We start from the raw sequence: 16613 nt of genomic DNA on the forward strand, positions 1-16613 counted from the left end.
ATAAAAAAAAAGATAGAATGGTAGTTTATTATTTCATGCATTTAATATTTAAATAAGAACAACAGGCCCTGGTCAATTGGCTCAGTGGTGGAGCTTCGGCCCAGCATGTGGATGTTCAGGGTTCAATTCCTGGTCAGGGCACACAGGAGAAGTGACCCTCTGTTTCTCCAACCTCCTCCTTTCTCTTTATCTCTCTCTTCTTCCCCTGCAGCCATGACTCAGTTGGAGCAAGTTGGCCCGGGCACTGAGGATGGCTCCATGGCCTTGCCTCAGGCACTAAAATACTTTGGATGCTGAACTATAGATCAATGGCCCCAGATGGGTAGAGGGTTGACCCATAGGGCGCTTGCCGGGTGGGTCCTGGTAGGGGGGCATGTGGGAGTCTGTCTCTCTGCCTCCCCGCTTCTCACTTAAGAAAAAATAGAAAGAAAGAAAGAAAGAAAGAAAGAAAATAAGAAAGGAAGGAAAGAAGGAAGGAAAGAACAATAAAAGAGGTACATAAAATTAGATTATAAGAAAGAGTTTTAAAATATTGAATAATACCTGACAAAAACAATAAAACTATTAAAGGTATTTCCATATTGCTTCTTTGTTTTTCCATATTGCTTCTTGATTGGCATCCTCACTTGCAATTTTTTTCTCCTTTGGAGGGAATGAACATTACTATGGGCGCTTAGAATACGCTGTTGCGCAGATGAACATGAAAAAAGAGTAAGGAATGTAAATTTGTGATTTCCACATTGGGCAGCTGCCCAGGTGTCCACCTTAGAGAGAACCCTGATTAGAAGTGCCATTCTAACACCCAGTTTGCTGAACTTAAAAAAAAATTAGCTATTGGTTCTGCTGAACCAGTGAGAACCAGCTGAATCCCACCACTGAGAGTAATCAAATTCTCACCCTGATTGCTTGGTCCCACAGAGCTTGTTTCTCCCTTTATACTCAGGGAATACATGTTGCTCAGAGACAAAGAACATTCCTGGGCCTCTCCTAGGATATCTCCTGAGACAGGTGGAGTGGATGAAAGGTCCAGGTTTGAGGAAGTTTGTTTTTGGGAGGGATCTCCCACCTCATGCTTTTTTATCGTCAATAATTTATAAAGCACAGAGCACAGCAGAGAAGGGAGCATTTTACTGTCACTGCCCCGGAACATCAACCCAAAGGCTCTATTCTGGTTCCTCCCTCACTTTTTGGAAACTACTGACAAACTAAGCTTGCTCCCTTGCAGACCCCCTGTCATACAATGTGTCATGATCACTGAGGCCATCTAGACTCAGCACGCCCTGTTCAAACATTATTTCAAGTCTATAAGAAAAAAACAGAAAAGAAGAGCCTAAAGAATAAAAGGAAAAGGTCTAAATAACAATGACAACAAAACATCCCTAGAAATTGACCTGAAATGATAATTAGCCAATTGTTCATTTTCTCTCCTCCAGTTCCCATATCCTGAAACATTAGGGCAGGGTGAGAAATATATTGTCAATGATTAGTTTCCTGGAAAAGCCTCAAAATAATTTCTTCCAGCATGCATTTGGAAAAGCCATGTCTAGAACTCTCAGAAATTCCATCTAGCCACCCGGTTCTGCTTCTGCAGGAAACGTCTTGGCCGACACTCCTGTCTGAGTGAGGGTCAGAGCCATGCCCCTCCAGGCTCGTGCCCGGGCCGTACTGCGGAGCGGCAGCTGCTTACCAGCCACCAGTCTGCTTCTGCTGCTCAGTCAGAATTACAAGGAAATCAGTGGAGCAATTGGAACAGAAAAAGTATCACTGTAGCAACCAAAACACCACACCCTAAGTTTCATCTCACTGAATGGGTCATATATATATATATATATATGTGTGTGTGTGTGTGTGTGTGTGTGTGTGTGTGTGTGTGTGTGTTTGGCTCCAAACGCACTGGTCTGTCAGCCACCATTTTCTGAGCAGCGACTGGCAGTGTGGATGGATTACCTGATGTCTCTTCTTCTTCCTCTTCTTCTTCATCCTCCTCATCCTCCTTGCTGCCCTTCCCAAGCTCACCCTTCTCCATGTTTTCGGAGCATCCTTCCGGTTTCTCCTCACCAAACTCGGCCAGCTGCTTGGCCTCCGGCTTCTCCAGGCTGGAGGTCAGGTTCATCATGGCGAGGTCGGGCAGGCTGCCTTCGGGGTGGGCCAGTCTGTTGGCAGAGAGCGGCTGAGTCAGGAGTGGCCAGGGTGCTGGCAGACATTGGAGTGAGGGTCAAGTCAAAGGAGAAGGAACAAAAAATGAACATCAGTGCATGTGCACAGGCCTTGCGATGCGGGCTTGTTGGTGTCTCGTCCCTCTTGTTTTTTTTTTTTAAAGATCTTTCTAAAGACAAACTGTAAATTCACTTAGGTTTCGTTATCTCTTCCAATTCAGGGTGTAGCGATTGGTCAGTATTGAGATCTATCAACACCTAAACTTGGCATTTTTCCCGGAGGAGAAATGGTCAGAGTTTAGGAGGCAGAAGCATGAAACAGCGTCATGTAGAGCAAGCGTTTCATGGCTTCACAGGGGGACTTACTCATTTTGGTGGATTGGTAATTTTTTCTTGATGCTGCTCAAAGTAATTGAAATAGAAAGGGGGGAAAAAAAAAAGGAGATGAGAACAGAAGAATTATAAGGGCTATCAGAGATCACACATCATGCTACACATCATCCACTGGCGCATTCCTGTTTGCCGGTTGCGGTGAAGCCCTGATTCCTGATGCCAGTGCATTCCGGGGTGGCATCAGGGGCGTGCTTTTGCCAGGAGCCCTATGCTTGGCCACTGATGTGAGAGTGGACGGGACTGCAGGTGGTAAGGGAGAGAACGTATAAACTACCGAGGCAGATCAGGTCATGCTTTCTTTAGTGATGCAACAAACCATCCCGCAAGAATCAAGTCATTCACATTTTAAATAGGTTTATACAAAAGTTCTGAACTCAGTCAACTTTTGCATAGCCTCATCCCATTCTGCCATTATGTGCAGTGAACGCAGCGGATGCTAAATGCTTTCCGGAGAAGGAGTCTGCACTACGTCTCCATTCACGGACATGGATGTCGCCTGCTGCACTAGCCATTGAGGATGACATGTGAGCCCAGAGTGAGACGGGGGGAAGGGTGCGGGGGTGCGGGGGGGGAGGGTCAGGGCAGCCTCACTGAGTCTGGTGGCAATCAGGGCACTACAACTTATTTCACAGTGGACAGTAACAAGTGTGATCCTTCTGCTGATTTTTTAAAAAAATTCTTTTTACTCATATTCAAGTGAATGTTTGAAGGAATGTTTGTGGGCAGTAAAGTAGGTATTAGGAAGAGCTCTAGTGGAAACCCTGGTGGCCTTCTCCATTCGTCAGAAGTAATCTATACATATCAGCTTCGCTGCAATGGATGGACAGTTAATGCTGACCTATCTGCATAATTGTGGGCTCTGAGTAAATTATGTAACTCCCTGGAATTTAATTCTTTTTCTATAAAATGGGACAGCTTGGCTAGATAAAAAAATATCTAATCTTACTTACAACTTGTAGGTTTTATATTTGAAACACACCTATGATGTTGGATAACTATTGTAATGAATCTACGTCATCCTTTGACTTTTAGACAGCTTATCATTCAAAAGTAATTCCTTTTAACAGAGTGTTAAGCAGGTAAATTAAATAGTGCCAGAAACAAACTATTCATTGAATGAAGAAATGACATTCTAAGGACGTTTGTTTAAGTATTGGTGGAAGGAGTAGTGCTGATACATTTTATTTTATTTTATTCATTTATTTATTTATTTTGTATTTTTCTGAAGCTGGAAACAGGAAGACAGTCAGACAGACTCCCGCATGTGCCCAACCGGGATCCACCCGGCACGCCCACCAGGGGGCGATGCTCTGCCCATCTGGGGCGTTGCTCTGTTGCAACCAGAGCCATTCTAGTGCCTGAGGCAGAGGCCATGGAGCCATCCTCAGCGCCCAGGCCAACTTTGCTCCAATGGAGCCTTGGCTGTGGGAGGGGAAGAGAGAGATAGAGAAGAAGGAGAGGGAGAGGGGTGGAGAAGCAGGTGGGCGCTTCTCCTGTGTGCTCTGGCGGAGAATTGCACCCGGGATTCCTGCACGCCAGGCTGACACTCTACCACTGAGCCAACCAGCCAGGGAGATACATTTTCTAAAGCTAGTTCAGTGGCCCTTTCTGCCTTTGGGAAAGAAAGTCGCCATTCTTGAAACTGCAGTAGCGACTCTTACATGTCAGCAGTGCACATCACGGCTCAGAGCACATGGTGCTGGTGCTGCTTTGTCAGGACTCTATGTGTTAAATGGTATTAAATGTAAAAGCAGTCAGGAGTTACATATTGTCAATATTTATATGTTCTCTTCAGCATTGCCAGAAGATCGCATTTTGTAAGTGAGAAGATAAACTTTTTCATTATGACAGGCATCTGGTAGCTTTTATTGTAGAAGTATGGCCACCTCAGAGTGCATTTCTAATGTCTACATAGATGCGGCCACGACTTGATACTGACAAAATGACTTTCTAAGAAGTCAGGTTATTTATGGAGTAAAATATAGAGAAGAGGCTGTCTCTGAACCTGCCACTGGGGCTACGTAACAAAAATCGTCAAGCAACGAGGCCCAAAGGTACCCTTCCGCAAGAGGTAGGTTGAGGGGAGACTATTGAATGAAGAATTCAAAGATAAACACTGGAGTTAACCTTTTAAAAGTACATCTAGAAGATGTACTTCTGGAAGCTGGTCTACAAGAGACCTGGGACTAGATAATGCAGTGGGGAAGAGAATGTAATCTCTGGGTCTAATGCTGCTAATTTTTCTCTGCCGTGATCCTTGTGAGAAAACAGGGACTGTGACAGCTGGGGGCCCCTCGTGTAGTCCAGCCTCATGAGCTTGTAATAAATGACAAAAAGACAGAGAGAAAAAAGAAAACATATATCTGTCTAATTATTTACTAATCTAGGAGTTTAACTATCTGAGAAATTTCACTGAGAAAATCTTCATGTAGAAAATGTGGATAGATAAGAATATTTTCAATGCATGATTGGAGTTTATTCTTTTTAAAAGACACCTATGTGAATCCTTTCATTTTTCTTTCTTTCTTTTTTCCATTTATATCAGCATTTTGGAGGTAATACAGAACACTGTTAAAAGCATGTGCTTTGGAGTCAGAAAAACTTAGATTCAAGTCTCAACTAGACAACTTACTAGCTAGGTGACGTGACAGAACTCCTTACACTGTCTGTTAAGCCTCACTTTCCTAATCTGTAAAATGGAATAACAGTGCCTACTTCACAGGATGTCGTGAAAATTATGGTGATTTGTGTTAAGGGCTTAACACAGTGCTTGGTACCCAATATTTTTAATGTAAGAAACTATCTCCTAATGATAGATTTTCATACCCTGTTTTGCTAACCTGCATTGTAAATTCAGGTTAACGAAGAGGCACCATTAGAAACATGCCTTTGAAAGGGACCACAGGGTTCCAGTCACCAGGGAAGGTGCTATGTTCGAATTGTAATTCTGCCATCGGGACATTCTTAAATAAAACTCGTGTATTAAAATACCATTCAGAAGAAAAAGAGTAAATGTTTATTCCTTGGGAATCTGTCTCCAATACTGTCAACGCTCTGAGCACTCTGCTCTCTGTTACCTGTCGCCACTGCATTCTGTGACACAGGTGCTGCCGAGGTGGGTCTGTCTGGGCAATGCTCACAGACCGCTCTAGCTAATAGTGTGCCAACATCTCTATGGCTTATCCAGGAAAGAATGTACACTTTAAGTTAGCTTTTTCCACCCTAGCATATTTTTTAAAAAGGATCCTGATTTTTTTTTTTAAAGCTGTATTAAAAATTTCTCTTTAAGTAATAACATTCTCTGAAATGTCTAGTTAAGGAACTTACAGTGCTGGTTAATTTTCCACTGATTATCATGTACAAATGACCTAATTATCATAGGATGGGTTTCTACTTTGGGCCTCCAAACAGACGTGGTAATAATGAACTGGATTCTCAGAGGAGCCCCTCCCTCCGCCTCCACCCCCCCACCCCCACCCCCATCCCATTGTTTCTCCTGCCTTTCCCTATGGGGAGTTCATTTCAGTTCTGTGTTTTCTACAACCAACGCCTATAACTTTGTTGCCTTGCTTTTATTTTAATACAGGCTCTGAGCTGTCATCCTCTCACTGTTTCCTAAATCAAATAAGATCCTCTCACTGACTGTTTCTCATTTTGCACTCTAACACAACAGATGATATTTATCTGTTTATTCACCCACTCTCTCCTTCATGCTCATCAGTCTTTCTTGTGTGTGTTTCTCTGCATCATTTTATTCTAATGATGGTTCTGAGGACTCTCCCCCTGGAGGGCAAAAATCCAGCCTTACTCTCCTCATCTCCACTGCATAATGTAGCATTGTGCTTGGTATACACTATGACTCACTGAATGTTTGGTGGATAAATTCTACGCCTGGTGAGGCATTCTTATCTGAAACAGAAGAAACCAATTAGGTTACATGGAGAATTGAAGAGGTTTAATGCTATACTGGAAACCTGACTTTGAAAAGCCACATATTAAGCTAGTTACCATGAAAGAAAATGGATATTTTGCCTTTGTAAAATCCCATCTAGATTCCATTTATTTATAACTATTCTGGTTTAGAAAATGTTGTAATGTAAACTTCACTCACCCCATTTTTTAGAATACTAGAAAAAAGATGTGTTTGGAATTTATAGTGTTTATAATATAAGTAGTATTTAAACTAGAATATTTATACTGTTTAAGATTATTTTCTAGAATTTACAGACACTTTTAGAAGACTGTATTCACAGAGGAGCAAATGATTTGTAAATTTAATATCACATCTTAAACGTGTGTGGTACTAATTCCTCCCAAATAATCTACCAGATAGGATGGGGTGGGTGCAAAGCCTTCCATTTCTATTTTTTACAGAGGAGAAATAAACATTAATCCTGTTAAAAGTATTCTAATACATACTGATTACTAATTCATTTGAATCTTCCCCACAATTATTTATATCATCAAACTTTTATTAGTCGCTCACTCTCCTCAACATTGGTCCCATCTCGCACCTTAGATGGTAACACATAATTTAAACAACCCAGAAGTTGAATGTAGCTCACCCTCTTTCATTGAGAACTTGCATTTATAAGCACATTATTCTTCTTATAAAATAAAAATAACAATGAGCATAAAGAAATAAATTATGAAAATAAGTAAAACGTCTTTACTTAATAAAAGCATTCACCTCCCCAATCTAATCAAAAGTAAGCCCTATTCAAAACTGACCACACACACTGCCTTTCAGAAGCACACATTATCTAATGAGAGATGGGTTTGTTTAGCAAGGTTTTCTCTGGGGCGTAGCTCTGGTCTTTATTAACATGCTAACATCAAGGCAAAAATAAGAGATTTAACTAGGAAGAGAATAGTGCCAGTGTTAAAATGCTTCAAGTTTTTAATTATTTTGGATGACTTTGAATCTTAATCATTCTACATCTCCTGAGTTAATTCAATGGCCTTGAAACTTGAGGTAACAGGCGTTGGTTTCTCTCAAGAGGTAAGTCTGGGACAATTAGGGCCAAAATTTGTATCAGGCTCAGCCAACCAGGTCCATCAAACCAACTCCTGTTTTCTTTATTGTCCCAGCCATCTTCCAAAAAGCAAATGGTAAATATGAGAAACACACACAGAGAAAGAGAGGATAGTCCCTTATGTTTGGAGGGATGAGATTTAAATAGTTGCTCAAGATTTCTAGGTAGAGTCTATCTTTTACTTCTGCGTCTATCAGCTAAAAACCTGAGGTTCACTTTGCTCTCTCAGGTTGTCAACAAACTGGCTTCCAAAGGCAACCATCCAGCCCTCATTCCTCCTTTCTGCGATCTGCACAATGAAGCACTGATTTTGCACACGTCTTTTTAGAAGCACTACCTACGAAGGTTTGTGTTTTGGTTGTTAGCCTTAGGATTTTACCTCAGAGATAAGTGAGTAGAATAAAACTTTCAAAGAGTTATATTGTTAATTGAATTTATAGTAAAATAAGTGTTTCTATTACCTAAATTATTGGTTTTATTACTAATTCCATGAGGTTATGGGAGTAGATATTTTAATTCACCTAGTTAATAAGGTAAGAATAGTTTTAGTAAATGAAATCCCAAAGGATCTTTACTCTGTACTCTTGGGGCACTTGAGGACAAATATATACACAATATTATCAATTCCAACTCTTTATTATGTGTGATCATTTGCATTTTTTTCTATCTCCCCAGCTAGGTGACATGCATCTAAGATAGGGTCATATCTTAGTGTTCACCTTGGTGCCTACTGTGGTAAGCAAATAAACTGTGAAACTGGTGATATAAAATACCATTCTTCAATATGTTGATCTTTAAGTAGACACATATTTGAATAAACTGATGTTTTAATTTTCTTTCACCATATATTGTGACTGTTTTCACTTCATTTAGTAAGTATCGACTGAGGGTCAGCTAATTAGGTAAGGCCCCAAGGTAGGTGGTAAGTGGATACCTTGGTGATTTATAGGGGACTCTAGGCCTGAGGAGCTGATACCTCTGGCCAAGGAGATAAGACAAGCAGGCAGCTAGAGGGCTGGGAGGCAAGTGTCAGGAGGCAGCGATGAGAAAGAGCTACAGGAATTCAGAGGAAGGGCAGTGACTTTTAGCAGGGCAAGTTTGTGGAGGAGGTGGTTCTTGAGCTGAGCTCTCAATTTATGTGTCCAATAGAAAGATGAGCTCTCAGGCAAGCCTTGAACTAATTCTACCAAAGAATAAAATTAGTGGTGCATGCATTTGAACCCAGACCAAAGCACCAGCTGAAGAACCCTGTCAACCTCCAAATCTGCTTGGCGGCACCATTTGGTATAAGCACCAAATGGTTTGATTTGCACAATAACATCCATGAGCATACCTGAAGACCATCATCCACTCTCTGATGACATAGTTTTTCATTTACAAAACAGTACAATGTCTTACAGACCCAGAAACCATTTTTAAGAAAATTCAGAGAGAAAACACTGAAGTACCCACCTATTTATTATTAGATAGACACGCCCATTGACTTTGGCATGGCTACGAGGCGAGAGACGGAAGCACAGGTGGCATGCGGTGGCAGTGGGAGACAGGTGGAGAGAAAGAGGAGACTGTTAGGCAGAGGCCAGTGCAGCGGACTGTCTGTGAGCTTTACCCGCTTTACCCGCCCGGCGTGTCTTCATCACGCACGTTCACGCACTCAAGAGTAGTCTAGATAGTGAGATCCAGTAGCAACATAAAGTTAAACACGTTCAGGAAAAATGCTTGAACATAACAAGTCTTTCCATTCTTCTTATCCCTTCCCATCTTACACACGTTATTAAAATTTTATAATGATTAAATTTGCCGGGTACACTGATTAAATAAAATACAATCTTTAATTCTTGTTCCTTTCCCAGAATTTAAAAAAAAAAAAGAAAGTTACTAAGTCACCAAATTCAAGATATTGTTCTCTTAAGTTTTTCTATAACAATTTTAGAAAGTCTTTGTTTTTCTATATGCATCACAATATATTCTAAAATAAATTATGGACCAATCATAGTGATAGATATTTAAATACCTAGTGAATATTTAGCACATTTTTTATTAAGTATATATCAGAATTATATTTGTGGTATAATTATTACATAGTTTATCAATAAGAAAGTCAAATGATAGTCCTGAGAATACCAACTTAAAAATAATACTACTTTCCTCTTATGTATATCATAAGACTTCTTCATAATGCTAAGTTGACAAATTCTGTCACAGTGAGTGGCTCCAGACACGTGACGTTTCCTTGCACTACCCCTGTGAACAAGGCACGCAGCACACACACACCACAGACAGGAACAGGACGGGAAAATAACACCGGATGTTTACAGAAACAATAACGTGTGCATCGACTTAAGGAGCACAGTGAATTGACTGCTCCTGGTTTGTGGGCCCTCTTTGTTAAAGCATCTACCAAGGAAATGGCATTGTGAAAGAAAAGCATGACAGTCATCCCCACACTGAACATATTTCTTTTTCTCCATCATTTCATCTCTAATATAGTCAATCATTAGGACTCCAGAGACAAACAAGAAAAAAAGAAAAGAAAGAAAATACTGTGAGGTGAACATTATTAGTAAGAAAAATACTGCAATGGGAAAGATTTGCTAAAAAGATAAGGGAATATATCATATGTCTGAAGTTAAAATTTGAGGACTTTTAAATTAAACTCTGGTATAAAATCCCAAAATACTAAACCAGAGTGAGTCTTTCAAATTCCTTAAGGTTCCAGAGACTTTTTTCCACAAAAGTAAAAATGAAATTCCATATAACTAAACTCTTCAGATAGCTGACATTATAGGCTCTCTCCTCTCCCTTTAAATTTTATTGGAAAATTACTTGTGAGGGGAGTGCTTAGAGGTAAACTGAAGCGCTCAGGAAGGCAAGCAGAGAGCTCACTCTGCTACAGTTCCTAGACTGTCTTCCCTGGCTGTGGTCTGGGAGGAAGGGCTGGGAACGCAGCAGCTGAGGAAACTGGGAAAATGTATCTTAACATGAGGCTGTAGTCCTTCCCCAGAACACATGACTAAATAATATTCTATATACTTAAAGGGAATTCAGTTTTCACATACCCTTCACCTAAAAAAATTATGATTTCTTAGGCTGGTAAAATCTTTGCTGAGGTGTATTGTTTCCTATAAAAATGTGGTCCTGAAAATCTCTATTTTTCTGGAAAAAAAAGTGACTTATTCTCTATTTGATTGTGTGAGAGAAGACTCAGATGTGTGATAATAAAAATAATGGCAAGTGCCTGACCAGTAGTGGTACAGTGGAAACAGCATCAATCCTGAGATCTCTAACTTGAGGGAGGGCTCATCCAGATTGAACATGGGCTCACCAGCTTGAGTGCAGGGTCACTGGTTTAAGCACAAGGTCACTGGCTTAAGCTCAATATGATCCTGTGGTCACTGGCTTAAGCTCAAGGTTACTGGTTTGAGCAAGGGGTCATAGACTCAGCTGGAGTCCCCTGATCAAGGCATGTATGAGAAGTAATCAATGGATAACTGAAGTAATGCAACTATAAGTTGATGCTTCTTATCTCTCTCCCTTCCTGTCCCTTTCTCACTAAAAGAAAAATAAAATGAAATAATAATAATGACAAGCAACAGCTCCTACAAAGTGGAGAAACTTCTACCAAAAAGAAAAGATGCAAAGGCAAAAGGCATTTAGAAGAAAAAAATTAAAAAGGTATCATTAGCAATTAGTAATAGTTACATTTCTTTCACAATCATTTTAATCTACTCTGCTGACTAAAATATATTTTTTTATTAATGAATATGTTACATTGTCAGAGTTAAATATCAAATACTAGTTCAATCCACAGGTATCACAAGTAATGTCAAAAATCATCAAATAATTTTTATAATTATTGACAACTCACTTTTCTATGCAGGCATTGCTTTTAGAAATTTTTAATCTTAAGGTTATTTCTCTTGCCAACAAGTCTGCCTACAAATAATCTTTCCTAGGGATCTTCAAACATCTTATTTCTTACACTTCTACTTTTTTTAAAATTTATTTTTCAATGACATTAGATATACAATATTGTATTAGTTTCAGATGTACAACATAGTGATTCGACATTTACATTCCTTACAAAATGATTATCCTGATAAACCTAATAATTATTTTATTTTTCTGAATGTCATTGAAGGAAGCCACTTACCCCATTCATACCCTTCTCCTCTTAAAGCATTGAGAGGAGAAAGTTTTAGTTGAGCTTGATTATTTATGGTAGCAAAATAGGATAAGAAATAATGACTGGCTGATACCTCTTGATTCTATTGGTTGGGGGCCATTGACACACTGACAGTCATCTGGAGTTCGCTCAGAAGAAAAACTAAATGAAACCGTAAGTTCAACAAAATGCAATCAGAAAAATCAATGTACTGTTCAGAAGTAAATAGATAAAAATTATAAAATGTTTTTCATAATAAATAAAAATGTTTTGGAATTATCTGTAATTCCAGCTCCTACTACAGCAGAAAATGGAAACTTTGGTATTTTATAAACTGTGCATGATGAAAAACTTCATCTTTTTTTTTTTGATGAACTCATTTTTTCCCTTGAAAAAGAGTTAAGAAGAATTTTCAGCTGTGGCATCTGTGTGCTTTAATGTAGTCCTTGGCTTCCTTAGTTAAGGAACAAGTGTTTTTCCAAACACTGAATGATGGAGTGGAGAAGAACATCCATATTGACATTTATTAGAAGAATGATGGTCATTTTCCTGAGATACAATAGATTGAGGAATTTATAATAACCTATTGTGGTTTCAACACACATGGACAGGGAGAGTAATATCCCCTCTGTTACTTGTAGACAGTTTCTATTTATTTATTGATGCAAAGACAACAACAGAACGCTAATAAAAGATGTTGCCTTCACTTTCTCTTCTTAAACATTATTCTAGTTACTAGTCGACTGCAGATTCTATCCTTTTAGCTAAGGCTCACTTCCGAAAGGAAAGGGAAAATTCTGCCCATCATCTTTTGGTATGCTCTTCCTCACGATGACTCATTACTGGTTGTCAGCACCATAGGAAACCCATTCTTTGAATTAGCTAGATCTTGTAACTTTCCCAAAACACATCGCCAGTCTTGACACAATATGCATCACCAACTCTGAGGTATTTTCGTCTGCACAGCTACTCTGAATCTACTCAATGACTACAATCAAGGTCAATTTAATCAGTCATAAATCACTACCGATTGTTTAAAAAATGTCATTAAATGTCCCATATTTTTTTTTTTCACTCACAGGTTGATACTCAAGGTCGAAACTCTAGGTTAAATTATTGGCTTTTTGCAAGGCAAGCGAGGGAAGGTGGGGAATTAAATAAAGCTGCCTTCCCATCGAGTTCTGTGCTTCCTGCGCTCCCTCACCTGTAGATGGCGCTGTCTTCCTTGCTGGGAATGGAATTAAGGTCTGTGAGTTCCAGGAACCGATCATGGAAATAGTGAAGGTGTAAAATGCACACCAGCAGAAAGGAGGTTGGGATGAATATGCGAGTGAATAGTTCAGCCACAGTGAACTGTTTTAAGCCAAGATCCTCAAGCCTGTAAAACAAAACAAAATAAAAAAAAATCAGGAACTTTCCTTAGGAAATGAAGACACAGTCTCTTCACTATGAATTCCACCCCGGTCTTTCCCCTTCACCAGGCTCACCACTGGGCACATCTTTCACTCCCACACATTCCAATCTGGCTTTCCTTTCCAGAGTCCAATGTACCTGGTGGTCAGTAACAACCCCAGTGTTGCCAAATTCGGTGGCTGCTGCTCTGTCTTTGTTCAGTCTTGCCTTTAGTCCTTGAAACAGTCCTGGTTTTCCTTTTTGTCACTATCTCCTCCTTTGTATCGGACCTCCAGAGGCTGAAGTACTCCCAGGGCTCAGTGCTGAGCTTCTCTAGCTGGTTTTTCTCTAGGAAATCTCCTTCTTCCTGGGGACTAAACACCATCTTTACATCGATGGCTAATGTACATTTAAAGCCCAGGCATTTCCTGTGGATTCTGATACTTAAATGTCCACTGGAAATAAATCAGTTGTTTCATAGTTATTTCATATTTAGTGTTTTCAAAACAGTGTTCTCGATTTCCCTCGTTTCCTCCGCCAAGCTGTTCTCCACCCACTCTCCCTGCTTAATCTCCTCTGGTACAGCCGCCTAATTCCATGAGCCAAATTCCAAAGTCAGGAGGAGGCCTTCCTTGATCCTTTTTTTGCCTTCACATCTCGTTCACCTACTTTTTGCTCACTGCCCAAACCATCTCTGGAAGCTGCGCACTTCTGTTATCCATGTCTACTGCCACCTCTGCTGGGCGAAGCCACCAGCGTGCCTCGCGGTTTCACGGCTATTGCTCACTGAGCAGTCTTCTCGTTTTGATCCTGCCTCCTGACACATCCCTTTTTCTCTGCCAGTTCAGAATGCTTTAAGGACTTAAAAATTTCACCAAGAATGAAATACCAACCACGGCTACCAATTGCCACGTGCGATGTCCTAGGTGCCTGGCTGAACTCTCCCACCTCTTCTCCTCCACTCTCCACCCCTTTGCTCCTGCCAGGAGAACATTCCTTTAGTTCCCCATATCAGCCAAATTCCGTCCTGCCTCAGTGTGTTTGCATTTGCTGTTGTCTTTGCCTGGGATGCTCTCCCACATTTTTCCTAAAGACAAGCTCTTTCTTAGCTTTCAGGTGGGGTTTAAATGACATCCGCTTAGTGAAGCCTGGCCTGACCACTCCACTTATGCCTCGCATTCCTCATTATTTACTAACCCAGCCTGTTTTTTTTTGTTTTTGTTTTTTTTTTTTTTGTATTTTTCTGAAGCTGGAAACAGGGAGGCAGTCAGACAGACTCCCGCATGCACCTGACCGGGATCCACCCGGCACGCCCACCAGGGGGCGATGCTCTGCCTATCTGGGGCATCGCTCTGCTGCAATCACAGCCATTTTAGCGCCTGAGGCAGAGGCCACGGAGCCATTCTCAGAACCCGGGTCAACTTTTGCTCCAATGGAGCCCTGGCTGCGGGAGGGAAAGAGAGAGACAGAGAGGAAGGAGAGGGGGAAGGGTGGAGAAGCAGATGGGTGCTTCTCCTGTGTGCCCTGGCCGGGAATTGAACCTGGGACTCCTGCACGCCAGGCTGACGCTCTACCACTGAGCCAACCGGCCAGGGCCTAACCCAGCCTGTTTCTGTTTCCTTCACAGGCCTGTCATAATTTGTAATGGATTTATTTGCACATCAAGTCTTTTTTTTTATTTGTTTGTTTGTCTCCTCTACCAGAAAACAAACTGCAAAGGGCTCAGATTCTGTGTCGCTGCCTGTTGTGTTCCCAGCACAGAACAGTGTCTGGCATCTGGAGGTCGTCCAATAACTATTTGTTGAATAAATGTTAACTATGTTTCAGTCTAGCTCCTTGGTGATCCTTTCCTTTTAATCTTTTCTCTTAGCCACCAAAGTATATTTACTCTATGCCCAATTCTGGTTGGATTTCTAAATTATTTTCAGAAATTCAAAGAAGCAAACTAAGGGAAAGGATAGAGTGCCATTTATTTCGTGCACAGGAAAAATTATTTCATTTGTCACTAGTCTATACGCACTTAAATTTCTTTTTCCGGTAAGTCAGCTACTCTTTAAAACCTTAGCATAAGCGACACAAATGAGGAGAAGTTGCCACTTTCTCAGTCCATGCGCCTAATGACAGACTGAAGAGCTGAGCTCCAATTTGGAAAGCAGAAAACACGACTGGTTCATACGAAGCAAGTCTGAGTCACATGAAACTGACATTAGAAAATGTCCTTTCATTAAAATGAAGCTAACAATTCCCTTTCAGTCAGTTTGCTGTTCAGTCAATATTCACAAGTTCTTCCTATGTGCCGAGGTCAGGGCTAGATAGAGAAGATACAAAGTGACTAAGACATAAATCCTGTTTTCAAGGGACTTACAGACATTGATGACATCATATTATAGTAAACTCTTCCATAAACATATTTTGAACAAATACTCATTCAGGTCTTCACCCTATTTGTCACTTTGACTCCCATCACACACCAAAATTGCTTACTTTTCTTTTTTCAAGCCAGTCATATTTTGCCACAGGCCTGGGAAGTTTTCAAACTGATATGTGTATATAAAGATAAGCACCAGCATAGTGTAAATAACCACAGACATCCAAAAATATTTCAGAATTTTCCTCCACCATTCATAGTGCACCTGTGAGTCAGATGTTCAAAACAAACAAGAAAAAAATTGGTTATAGGAAAACTCGTAAAACAAACAAACAAACAAACTGGTTTATTCAACTAAGACAGTGATGATATTTACAGATATTTAAAAATAAAGTCTATTTAATTTTTAGTTTTTTCTGTTCCTCGTCAAGTTAAGTGGTTCTGGGTTGGAATCTCAGTACGATCAGAAGTTGCTGATTGTGTCTTTGGGTGGGTAGCTGGGCCATACTGAGCTTCAGTCTCCTCTTCTGTAAGTATCTACTTTGAAAGTTATTAAGACAATAATGTAATATTCATAAAGCTCGCAGCACAAGCTCTGGTCTATAGGAATCATTCAAGGAATGGTATGGTAGATGCTGCCATCACTCTGTTTCTTGCTAGAAGAAAAGTACCGGGGGTTTGATATTCAATGTGCTACTATATGATTAAAAATGTGAAACCACCACGGAGAGAAACATCTCTCTGTAGCACAGCCTGTGGATATTCATTACAGAACACCTTCCTTATTTCAGCTGAGATATTTTTACCTCCACAATAATATACTCTTGTTTATTATAGTTGCTTTGTATCTTTTCTTGGTTGCTCACAAAAATATTTTACTGTTGTACTTGTTTCTATCATTGGGTTAAAACTTCTATTATTGGTTAAAACTGAAATTGTGGAGAGGCTAATTAATTATGATATAATCTTTTATAAATTCTAATTAATGAAATACTAAAGTAGTTGATGCATTACACATATATATGTAGACGCATACCAATATTTTCCAATTCCAGAGTGTAAAATACATGTGAACTGGGTATCGTACAGTATTTTAGATTATT

The 16613-nt window shown here is 40.1% G+C and overlaps 1 protein-coding gene across 2 annotated transcripts in view; it reads right to left on the reverse strand.

Moving 5' to 3' along the window:
• Window positions 1-16613, reverse strand: part of PIEZO2 (piezo type mechanosensitive ion channel component 2) — a 490804-nt gene that overhangs the window by 107949 nt on the left and 366242 nt on the right. For both annotated transcript variants that reach the window (XM_066247149.1, XM_066247150.1), the window contains exons 16-18: window positions 15627-15775; window positions 12955-13128; window positions 1948-2153 (exon numbers count right to left, since the gene is read on the reverse strand). In XM_066247149.1, the coding sequence (XP_066103246.1) occupies window positions 1948-2153; window positions 12955-13128; window positions 15627-15775 (529 nt within the window). The remainder of the gene's footprint in view (window positions 1-1947; window positions 2154-12954; window positions 13129-15626; window positions 15776-16613) is intronic.

This window comes from Saccopteryx bilineata, chromosome 11, assembly GCF_036850765.1.
Source record: "Saccopteryx bilineata isolate mSacBil1 chromosome 11, mSacBil1_pri_phased_curated, whole genome shotgun sequence".
Taxonomy (NCBI): Eukaryota; Metazoa; Chordata; class Mammalia; order Chiroptera; family Emballonuridae; genus Saccopteryx; species Saccopteryx bilineata.